Below are 12,123 nucleotides of genomic sequence, written 5' to 3'. Positions count from 1 at the left end.
AGCAGAGATAAAATGATCAGTGGTGCAATCCAATACTATGACGGTCGATGCAAATACGCCATTTTTTAAAATGACCAGTAGCGGGTACTTGAAGTACAACTTCTGTTGTGCAATTATATAGTCATTTGAGTGCTTTAAAGTGTCTGGCGCTGTGGAATGTTGATCAACGACAATTTTTTCAAGTATGTCGAGAGCTGGAGCAACACTGACCAGTGCGATAATTGTTCATGCCGTGTCACACTTGAGAGCCATTCTAGATTTGAGTGACTGTTTAGGGAGGTAATGGCGAGAGGGAAGAAGCTGCTTGGATGTCTGCTAGTTTTGGTGAACATGGTTCAGGAGCGCTTGCCTGAAGGGAGTAGTTGGAAGAGGTGGTGGGCAGGGTGTGAGGGGTCCTGTTGGATTTTCCGTGCCCTTGTCTTGGTTCTCGTGGTGTGCAAGTCCTCAGCATCATTTTTTTTAATGTTATTTTTTGCTGAAGTCCTAACAGTTCGTTTCAGCCGGATTTTGTCCTTTACTGTGGTGGCCCCCCGAACCAAACTGTGATAGAGGAACACAGGAGTGATTCGATGACTCCTGTGTAGATCTGTCTCAGCAGCTCCTGTGGCAGGCCATGCTCCCTCAGCAGCTTCAGGAAGTACATCCTCTGCTGGGTCTTTTTCAGGATGGAGTTCATATTGGCCTCCCACTCCACTTCATGTCCTGAGAGACCTCCGTTGCCAGGAACTTGTAGGTGTCAACGGTTGACACGGGGCAGCCGTGGCCAAAGATCTCTCCTGAAGATGTCCACGATCATCGCCGCCGTCTCGGGCGTGTTTAGCTCCTGGTTGTGTTGGGTGCACCAGGGCGCCGGATGCTCCACTTGATGTAAACCTCGGCCTACGAGTGTGTTCTTGGATATTTATTGGAGTGTGGCGCCATACATGACACCCCACCTTTTACTGAGGGGATATTTCTCTGCGGAGAATCAGCCGTGTGTGTATGTGTGTGTGTGTGTGTATGTGTGCGTGCGTGCGCAGAGGAAGCTATTGTGGGAGCGCCTTGGCTCTCGGGGCTCACAGGACAGATAACATTACCCCGCTGACGCTTACATAACTTCCAGGCACTGCCACGTCACAGCTGACACACACACACACACAGACAAATGCGCACTTACACACACAAATACACACTCATAAATGCGCGCGCACACACAGTTAATTGGACTCGTCGTAGCACTTTTCTTGGGTGCAACGGCAAAAATGTCCCCACAAAGACAAATATCTCTCAAGTCAAGATGTGGTGTTGTTCCACCTACAACAGAAAAACAAGAACACACACACACACACACATATGTAGAGTTACGACCCCAGAGAAAAGGGTGATATATCAAGGGTGATGACACATTAGCACAGAAAAGCAATAGCGCGCTCTCTCTTTCACACACACACACAGGCACACACGTGCGCTTTCCCAAAAGGGTCTCCTCTACGCACCGTCTAGTCGCCAAATGGGAAGTGCAAGAAAAAGGTGCATTTCTCTCTTAATGTCAAATGAATAGATGTCAAGTTTTCTGAGCGAGTGTTAATACAGCGTCGCAGACCGTGTGAGGGTCCTTCTGAGCTGCTGTGTGTGTGTTGCTGCCTTGGGGCCAGCTCGCAGCTGGCTTTGACAGCTGCATCATGGGAAACATCTGATGAAATGTTACATCACTTCCCCTCTGTGCGTGTGTGTGTGGTGTGAGTGAGTGTGTGTGAGAGTGAATGTATGGAAGAAAGACAGTTGGATGAGATTACAAACTTGTTTATTGTGAGGCAGGAAAGTTGAATGTATGACATTGTGTGTGTATGCATGTGCGAGAACATGTATGAAGACACAAGAGAAAATGACACATTATCCGACCAGTTGGTTTTCAGTTTTACGTCATCAACTTTTTTTTCTCTCTCCCTTAATTTGAACTGCAAAGCAGCAAACTGTATTTTCTTCTCTAGGATGATTAGTGAGATTTTGGGCTGTGATACAAGGTGACATCAAGTCGTATATTTTCCGGCTAAAATGGCACACTTGAGTGAGCCTAGTTTGTTCAAATTGATCAGTGGGATCTGCAACCGTGTCAGACTGTCGGCATCAAAGTGTGCAGAGCCATTTTCGCCGATTTAACTGCCTTTGAAAAGTCATCGGGCTCTTGCCAGCCGACAATGGGTCAGCGGCTAGCTGCTAGCCACTAGCCGCTAATGCTGACAACACACGCCGGGTTCCGCCATGTCAGAGTAATTTGTTTTAAATTGCTTTTGAAGCTCCCATGTCCGCATATTGCCGTTTTTTGGAAAGATTTTATTTTGAAGTCGGCCTTCTCACCGCGTCGGCGTCGTGTTAGCATGTGTAGCGTGAACAATTTGCTGGACATATTAGCGAGTGGATAGGTCCTATGATGGAAAGAAATCTGGTTGAATGGGCGGTTGAGGCACGTCTCACTGGTGGAAGGTTAGCTATTTGGATGTGTTGCTGCTGGAAATATGGCTAAATGGGAAGGGTGTTGGATGGGTCGCCGATTGACAAACGTGGATGGGTCGCGGATGGATCCTCTTAACAGGCCTTCCGACCGACATTCGAACTTCCGAACATTCGATACCTTGCCTGTCGAATTGTGCAGAATTGCATTCCGATTAGGCACCGGAAGTTGTGACATCATGTTAGCATCGGTCACATCGCGCCAACCATTTGAATGTACACACGCACCCGTTCACTCACACACACACACACACGCATACACGCACACACACACACACACGCACAAATCCGTACAATCAGTTAATTATGCGCAGCTTTCCGAAATGGCAGGCATGTGGTTTACAGCTGTGTGTGTACGTGAAGGACAGCTCACAAAGAGCGTCTTGTATTTTCCGGGGGGGTTGTCGGGTCTGTTGGGTCCAGTCCAGGGGGCCATGGATGGGAATGCGTGTGTACGAGAACGTGAATGTGTCAAGAAATGCTGCTGTGTGCCAACCAAAGAGAGCAAGGCTATCGTCGGGAGAGGATTTTTTTGAGGGGGGGCGGGTAGAGGGGGGTTGGGGGTGGGCCACTGTGTGTGAGCTTCTCCTGAATGTGGATTCTATCACACCCGTCGCGGCGGCTCGCAAGTAGACGGGACTGAAGGAGCTCTGTCTGCGGGCTACCTGTGACCTTCTCACCACACTGACACACTTATTACATACACTCTACCCCTATGTGTGTGTGTGTGTGTGTGTGTGTGTGTGCGTGTGTGTGTGTTCAACCTGACTGGAAGTGAGGCGAGGTGGGGAAGGAAAGAGGGGAATCATTTGGGGATGAAAGAAATGAAGAAATGGAGGATGAAGTGAGTAATTTTGGAAGGATGTGACTAATGGCTGGAAGGGCAGGCAGGTAATTTCTGACTGGCGGAACCGTGACAGACGTTGAAAGTGCGCCGTGCTGAGTTAGTCAGGTGAAATCTGACTAACTCTAAGGTAAAATTTCAAACAGCGGTGCAGAATTGTGGTCAACCTGCGATTCACATGTCCTCTTTCCCCAGACCACTTTTATTTAAGAAAGCAATTAAGAAAATGTATATTGAGGCTGAACAATGAATCTAGGTCAAATCGGATTTTTTCACATCACAAAGGCTTTTGAGGGAAAATTTTTTTTTTCCTACATCTATGTTTATGTTGTTAATCTATATATATATTGCGCGTCGTCCCGCACGCGGTCTGTCCTTCCGTCTTTTCAAAACGTACCTAATTCACCGCGCCACTGCGCGCCGCCACTGCGCCGCTCAGGCAGTGGCTCACTACGATCGCGCGGGCATCTTAGCGAAAAAATGTTGTCTACCCACAAGCATTGCAATGAAATTGTTAGTTATTTAGTAGAGCTAAACATCTCTTTATTTTCGCGATAAGCAATGAAGATGAACAAAAAGTTGAACCAAGCAACAACACTTTTGTGGGCCGAAGGCCCACCTTACCAGCCTTCCGCAGGAACGTTTATTATAAAGTGGCTCGAGAAGACATTTGTATCAAAATGTTGGGCCGTATCGTGTATTGATTATGGAAATAGAGATTAATAGCATGTGTAAATCAATAAACATGGGAATCTGATCTTGAAAAAAATGGCATATTATATCACAATCACAATATTGAGGGGAGGGGGGAACATGATTTCATGATTTTTTTTTCTAAATCGTTCAGCCCAAATGTATCGTATTTGAAACCTTAACGACTCTTACTGTCTATGTTCAAAGTGCATTTGACGACACCTTATTGATAAACTGTGGACGAAAAAAAAAAAATGACATGCACAAGATTTGATTGGAGTCAAATTAAATATCACCAGTGTGTAAAATATGGCCACAAAGTTGCACTTCTCTTGTCTTATCTGCTATGTTCTATGTGTGCAACTGAACTTGCAACGTGGTGGAGAAACTTATGTCAATTTCTGGAATTTCTTTTTTTGTACATTCCTGAAAAAAACATGTCGGTCAATTTTCTGAAGGTTTTTTTCTGGAAATTAGTTTTTGGTCAATTTGTGGAAAGTTTTTGGTAATTTTGCAGAAGCGTCGGGGGTAAATTTGCGGAAAGCTTTTGGCAAATTTGCAGACATTTTCCATAAACTTATGTCAAGGTTTTGCTGTATTCGCATAAAGTTTTGGAGACATTTGCAGAATTTTTTCGATGGATTGGTAAATGTCGGGAAAGTATTTGGTACAAGTTCCAGCTGAATTTCCAGAAGGCTTCAGCAAAATTTTCTCTGAATTCTGGAAAGACTCCAAAAAAAATGCGGGATGGAATGGGAATCGTCAGACTTTATAGGAAGTCGATTAGCAAGTCATGCTAATTTGATGAAAAGGAATCCTCTTCAAGCATACGGAAAGATTTTAGTCCTATCACAGGCAGACATCCCTGTAAGTAGGTGGCTCACTACCCTGAATCTGTATTTTCTGATAAATTGGACCGTGCCGTTATCCGGCACTTGTGCAACATGGCCACATATTCTTTCGATAGTGTGCGTCGTACCATCGTAAACAGACGACTGCGTGTCATTTCTTTCCTACCTATCCAGGACCCTCTCACGTTCATTGCTTTAATAAAAATTACAACAAAACCCCCCACCAAATTTAGGGTGTTTTCGGTGTCTGCGTTCCCATTGTGATTTATTCCCTCCTGCGTTCCCGGCAGCTTCCTCAATGACTTTAGCAGCCCCGGATCCTCCATCTCGCAGAAGATGGAGGAGGAGATGGTCCGTGTATTCAGGCAAAGACGGAAAAGTCGACATAGTTTTAAATCTGTTCCTTCTATTAAATCCTTGCACTGTTTTTGTTGCTCACATGATTCTAAAACACAGGCAGCGCTTTTAACTTTTTGGACATTGCAGACTCCACATGAATCTGTAAATCGACTTGGAAGTAATAAGGACATCATTGTGTGACATACAAATGGGCGTTAGAACAATACGATGAAAACTGTTTGTCGTGAAGTCATTTTTTCCTTTAGGTGTTTTTTTGGTTTTGTTTGTCTACGTGGTCCTGAAAAGATTCACTTTGGCTGGACATGCATTCGGTGACGCGCTTACGTCAGCTATGTGCAAGTCGTCGGCAAGTCGAGGCCAAATCGGTTCTACTTTAGCTAAAGCAGCTTGCTAGCAATGAGCGTCGGCTGGCTACTACGCCAGCAAAACCTGGCGGTTCCACGTCTAATTCAATAATCGTTAACGTATTGTTCTCATGAAGGGGCTGCAGGGAGTAATTAACGGAGGGGACGAAGAAGCTAGCTGGCTAATGTTATCCGCAAAAGACCGGAATCAAGTGCTTGTGTGATCAAGTACACGTTTGGCTGGAACCGCGTTAAAGCGGATCATCTCCAACTTCAAACCGCAAGGTAGCAGGCAATTCAACAAAGCAGAACGATTTCAGGGTTTCAGTAAAATAGAACATGTCAATAGTGACTAACGAGTGTCAATCTTTGCTCATTGAGTCATTGAGTTTGTCATCTTTTGCAGGTCCTGCCGAGGTCCCCATGATGTCCCCCAACGGTTCCATCCCGCCCATCCATGTGCCACCAGGATATATCTCACAGGTTTGTTTGCAAGCGTTATACTCCAAAGTTTCCACTTGCCTCTTGTGGTCTCCTTTCATATATTGTCATGAATATATAGGGGGGTCTGTCTGGAGGAGGTGTGTGTGTGAGGGGGGGTTGTCACTGTCATCAATACGACTACAGTTTGGTATCATCCGCAAAAAGCTCAACACTAAGAATTTGCAGTATCACTTCTCAATCACTGATGTCATTCAGAAAATGCTCAGGGCTAAACATGGACCCTTGAGGCACCCCATTCCAATGGCATGCTGGCTACGTTTCTGTGGCAATACTCGCGTCGCACAACACGTCCTCAGCACGTCCTTCAAAACTATTTGATATGAAGGAGTCTTTGACTTAGCAAATGCCACCTCCAGGCAATGGCGAGCCACCTTCTAATATGATAATCCTCCGGCCGTTGTATAATAAACACAACGGAGGTTAGACCCCCGTTTGCTTAGCGACAAGGAATGTACAGGATGTCCGATTACCAACAAACAAAACGCCATTTACATAAGCATACTGTACCGGGAGGGTGAGTTAAGTACAGCGTGTGGTCTGCATTTCGGCCACTGATAGCCAGGTCATTGGCTTGGATTGTGTGGGTGTGTGTGGGTGGGCCAAGTGTGAGCGGGAAACACTGTCACTCTTATATAAACAGGCCTGATAGGACACACACACACACACACACACGCACACAGGCACGCACACAGGGTGTTATTGACAGATGATTGTTTTTTTTTTTCCACGGAAAAGGGTTGTCATGGTGTGTGTGTGAGTGTGTGTGTGTGTATACCTTTCAACTATTTGTGTGTGCTGGATTAGCAGTAAATATTGCATCAGGTCCCCATGTAGTCATTTTGGGACTTTGACCTGTGTAAACACTGAGCCAGAGTAGGGGGTCGTGTGAGTGCGTTCGTGTGTGTGTGTGTGTGTGTGTGTGCTGGGGATGGGGTGGTTCCACAAAGAGGGGTTGGTCTTGTTGTTGTCGTTTGTTTTTTTCTCTCACCCATTTTACTAGGGCCCGACCGATTATTCATTCATTCATTCATCTTCCAAGCCGCTTGATCCTCACTAGGGTCGCGGGGGGGTGCTGGAGCCTATCCCAGCCGTCTCCGGGCAGTAGGCGGGGGACACCCTGAATCGGTTGCCAGCCAATCGCAGGGCACACAGAAACGAACAACCATTCGCACTCACACTCACACCTAGGGACAATTTAGAGTGTTCAATCAGCCTGCCATGCATGTTTTTGGAATGTGGGAGGAAACCGGAGCACCCGGAGAAAACCCACGCAGGCCCGGGGAGAACATGCAAACTCCACACAGGGAGGCCGGAGCTGGAATCGAACCCGGTACCTCTGCACTGTGAAGCCGACGTGCTAACGAATGAATGAATGAATAAAACGGTAAAACTACTTCCTGTAATTTGTACCTTTATTGTAGTAAGTGTTAAAGGACAAAAAAGTTGTTTTGTTCATGATATATATTTTTTTTCAAATGAATGGCTGATTAATCGGTGATCACAATTTAATTCTGCCCAATTTTTGTCTCGGCATCGGCTTCAAAAAATCCATATTGGTCGGGCCCGACACACGCCGTCGTATTCCCGTTTCAATGTGTTTGTTTGGGGGGGGGGGGTTCAGTGTGTGTATGCATGTGTGATGATATTGTTGTTGTGTTGTTGAGATGACTTGCAGGGGGTGTTTTGTTTTGCTCCGGGTCTGGAATGCAGGGTCTGTTGGAAGTGCCTCAATAGCTGCGATGTGTACGCATGAATGTGATTGTTCGGAACAATAACCATTCCAAAGTTTGCACACACGCAGCGGGGACTTGCACGGCAGGCGCGAGAAAACTATTTCAAAATCCGTTCAAAACCAAACAACGCCTTCCGTTTTATTGCAGAGCGCAAACCGCGGCGAAGATGCGGGACACCATTCCCGTGTCTTTACGACTTGACTTCATGTTCTGCCGACCGCCAGTTAGCTTAGCACAAATTCGGGAAAACTAACCAAACGTACCGTACAATGTTGTCGAAAAAGATTTGTTGTCTGATGTTTGAATGGAGTCGTCCTTGTTTTCCCACCGCAGGTCCTGGAAGATACCACCGGGGTCCGCCGGGTGGTGGTGACCCCTCAGTCTCCGGAGTGCTATCCCCCATCGTACTCCCCCGCGTTGTCGCCCACGCACCACCTGCCCCCCTACCTGGCCCACCCCCACTTCATCCCCAACTCCCACTCGTTCTACCCGCCCGTCAGCCCCGGCGAGCTGACCCACCACCAGTACTACCAGCACCACCTCCCCCCCATGTACGGCGACCCAGGTACCCAAGTCCCGAGCCAGCACGCCGTATAAGAAACGTGCCTTTGCTAGTTTGCCAGCGCCGCTAACTCCCTCTTCCCGCCCCTAGAAATCATGCCGGTGTTCGGCATTTCCAACTTTATCCGAGAGGAGACGTACGGGAAGCCGCAGCCCAAGAAGATCAAGGAACAGAGGCAACTGGAGCGACAGAACCGGCTCAACTCGCCGCCCTCCAGCCTTTATAAAGGCAGCCTGGGGCCGGCCCACAACGGTTACAGGTGACCGTGCGGTATTGGCTTTGACATGATACTTACTTTGTATGACATTCCAACTTGATTGACACTTGAATGAGTTTCTGCAGTCTTACCTGAAAGTAGATTCTGATTGTTTATATACTATACTGTATATATGTTGCATATGTTTTGAAATAGCAGCAAGTCCCACGCGCCATCACTCGGGTCAGTGGGGTCAGGCGGCGGCAGTCCAGGTAGCAAGAAACCGGAGAGGCGGCTTCGCAGCAGTCCACGCAATGGTGAACCGGAGGCACACCCGCAAGGTAGGACAAAATCATTTGTACACATTTAGGGTCTGAAAAAAAGTGATATGTTATCGGTTCGCGTGTTGTTTACAGACATTACAAATTAGCCTCTTTGCGAGGACACAAAATGTAATTCTCTTTGATTGATGTTTAATTTGTTGGTGACCTTAAGATTGGAGTGTCAAGAAACAGCCTGAAACCTCTTTTTCGGGGAATTGTTTTGAATTTACTGTTGTAAGCGGCTTTTTGTGATGCGGGTTTGGAGTCCCCTGCCACCATCCGACTCTCATTTGTGTGTGACCGACTTGTAACGTGACGCAGAAATAGCCCGAGTGACTCAACTCGAACTGCCCTTTGAATACATGAAACGAACTTTGTCTTTCAAAAATAGTTGATTGCATCCCCCCCCCCCCCCCCCCCCCCAGGGATGCAATCAGGGGGGGGGTTGTCTGGCTCGCCGCATAGTTGAGGCCGTCCTGGAGTGCTATCGCTTTACCCTCAGCCACAATAGGCGCCTTGTCGGTGGAGGGGTGGTGGGCCGATGGTGCTTGTGCATACCTGTGCAGTCTTGCCGGATGAAGGAAACTTTGTGTCATGGAGAGACGGCAGCTCTGTGTTATCACTTATATACACACACACACACGGGTCATCGGATAAAACACACAAAGTATCTGTAAGTCCTCTTGATAATGCCGGCAGCGGGGTTCTGGAGAAGTTGTCATTTTTGTAGTGACCAGCCAGAGTGGACTTCAGTCATCCATAGTTGGATGAGAACCAATGTTGAAGTTCAAAGAAGCAGTCAGTCTGGTAGAAAGGAGGAAGAGTGGCCGTGACCGTAATTAGGGAAACCCCACAGCTGAGTGTAATCTTCACAATTGTGAAAGAAGCACATTTTGAATTTACAAAACATATTACCAAGAGCCAAAGATGTCATTGATAAAGAGTAGGGTGCCCAAGACAGAGCCCTGGGGTGACAAGCAGAACAAACGCAGGGGGACAGTTCTGATTTGAATGAATCATTTGATCAAACTGGGTGTGGCCGGACAGGTAAGAACCGAACCATAGAGAGGCAGGCGGGTATCGGCTAACACATTTTGTTTGTTGTGTGCGGCAATATGAGTGAGAGGCCAACAGCACACTAAAAACAGAGGCGTTGGTACACCGAACATGCAGTGCTACTAAGTAGGTTTCTATGCGTTTGTGTGGGTATGTAGTTACAGGATACACACGCTTGCAAAGGTTTTCAGGCATCGGGAGGACCTCGTCACCCCCCCCCCCTCCCAAAAAAAGGGATGATTTGACCAAATGGAGTAAAAGGGAGACATTATCTGCTCCTTAAGTCAACTGGCCCTTTAAATAGTAGCTTTCATTCAAACCTTCACGCCAGCATACAGCCGGTGTGTGAATCCAGATGAGGTTGTGTTAGTCTGCCAGCGAAGAAGACACACGCACACATATGCGCAGAGGGGGGGGGGGGGGGGAGATTGACAGCTCAGCTTGAGAGTCGAGGGAACGCTCACACGTCGACGACGCGATGTCTTTAGCGGGTCCTCAGCTGTCTCGGCCCGGCCGGGTCCCAGGGACGTGGTGGGGATCGGGCACACACATGCACACATACTCATTGAATACTGTGGAAGTGAACTTGTTGGAAAACAATCGGAGCACGGGGGAGTTCGAGTCGTTTCAAGGAAAGGGGAGCTGGGACATAAAAAAAAGAAGAAAAAAAGTACATCTCTGAAGCTTGGAAAAACATGTACACACGCACGCACACGCACGCACACACACGTACACACACGCAAACAGCCGCGCGCTCCATTTTATCGTACGGCCCACCAAGCATTTGCATAATCGAGAGTCCTGCAATATTTGTCGTATTATTTATTATTTCTAAAATGGGTGAATTATAATGCATTGGGGAAAAAAATATTCGTTACAATAATTGGTTTATGTTCAATGAAATGTGAAGTGTTTGTTAGAATTGACTCTTTTAGATAGCATTTCAACATTTTACGTCATTATTTAAATTTTTTTTTAAATTGTACATAATAGAATATCTGAACTTAACCTATAATGATTATATTGTATTATGAATATTAAATAAAATAAGCAATTAGCACAAACATTTTGCATATGCATTTAAAATAATTTTAATTTAATGTTTAATTCATATTTTGTCAATGGCAATTTGACAATTATGATTAATTTTACTTATTTTATTTTTTGTTTTTTTTTAAAGTTGAACTTAACCTATAATTATTATATTGTATTATGAATATTAAATAACATAAGCAATTAGCAGAAACATTTTGCATATGCATTTAAAATAATTTTAATTTAATGTTTCATTTATATTTTGTCAATGGCAATTTGACATTTATGATTCATTTTACTTATTTTATTTTTTGTTTTTTTTTAAGTTGAATAAAATGAGGGGAAACATATTTATTTATTTATGAATTGGTTAAATTCAATTTAAATACAATTTTGTTACTTGCTAAATTGTATGTATTTATTGTAAATGCTGCAAGGAAAAAAACCCGAAATAATTAGAATTTCAAACAATGTATTGTGGAAATAAAACCTCAAACTGGCCTTGAAGGAGCATTAAAGTTGCCCCCCATGGCCCTGCCGGCCCTGCCCATGCGTGGCTGTTGCCTCGGTGCCAACATGGCAGCCTTGCTCCGCCCCCTGTTTAAAGCCATCTCTAGCGAAGGCCCCGCCCTCCTTGCCTCCCAGAAACGAGCCAAGCAGAAACAGATGTGGGCCCGCTCCCCCTACACCCCCGCCTCCCTGTCTTCGCTTCCGCACTGTCCGCCGCGGGTTCCTAGAACCCGGCCTTCTGGCAGAAACCGTCGCCAAGTTACCGCGAGCGGACACGAAAGCAGATGTTCCCGACTCCGCTTTGGTGAGTCGAACTGCACTGCTTGCAAAAATCACAATCGAGCCTTCTTGGTTTTGGGTCGCTGATGCAGATTTTGAATTTATTCGACGCCCAAGAACACATCTTAACCAGGTTTTGCCAACATTAACGGCTCCAGAAGCTGATTGGTTCATTTTACGGCAAAATGAACCCGGCGCATTGAGGAAAAAGACGGAAAAAAAGTTAATCTTCTATTTCCGTGATGTCATCTTCATGAGCCGCACTCACCTTTTGACCAAAGCATGACTCATGAACATCGAACTCTCCCCTTGCCCGATGACCCCCCCACCTCACCGATTCTTC

The 12,123-nt window shown here is 46.1% G+C and overlaps 1 protein-coding gene across 3 annotated transcripts in view; it reads left to right on the top strand.

The window, feature by feature from the left end:
* LOC127614283 (fibronectin type III domain-containing protein 3B-like) overlaps positions 1-12,123 on the top strand; it is a 75,872-nt gene that overhangs the window by 37,489 nt on the left and 26,260 nt on the right. For 2 of the 3 annotated variants that reach the window (XM_052085515.1, XM_052085517.1), the window contains 4 exons: positions 5,989-6,065; positions 8,153-8,384; positions 8,472-8,640; positions 8,794-8,918. In XM_052085515.1, the coding sequence (XP_051941475.1) occupies positions 5,989-6,065; positions 8,153-8,384; positions 8,472-8,640; positions 8,794-8,918 (603 nt within the window). The remainder of the gene's footprint in view (positions 1-5,988; positions 6,066-8,152; positions 8,385-8,471; positions 8,641-8,793; positions 8,919-12,123) is intronic. The other variant, XM_052085516.1, reaches the window with a different exon arrangement.

Source organism: Hippocampus zosterae, chromosome 14 (genome assembly GCF_025434085.1).
Source record: "Hippocampus zosterae strain Florida chromosome 14, ASM2543408v3, whole genome shotgun sequence".
In the NCBI taxonomy this organism is placed as follows: Eukaryota; Metazoa; Chordata; class Actinopteri; order Syngnathiformes; family Syngnathidae; genus Hippocampus; species Hippocampus zosterae.
Note: the sequence above shows the minus strand (reverse complement) of the source record. Positions and strands in the feature narration are given on the sequence as shown.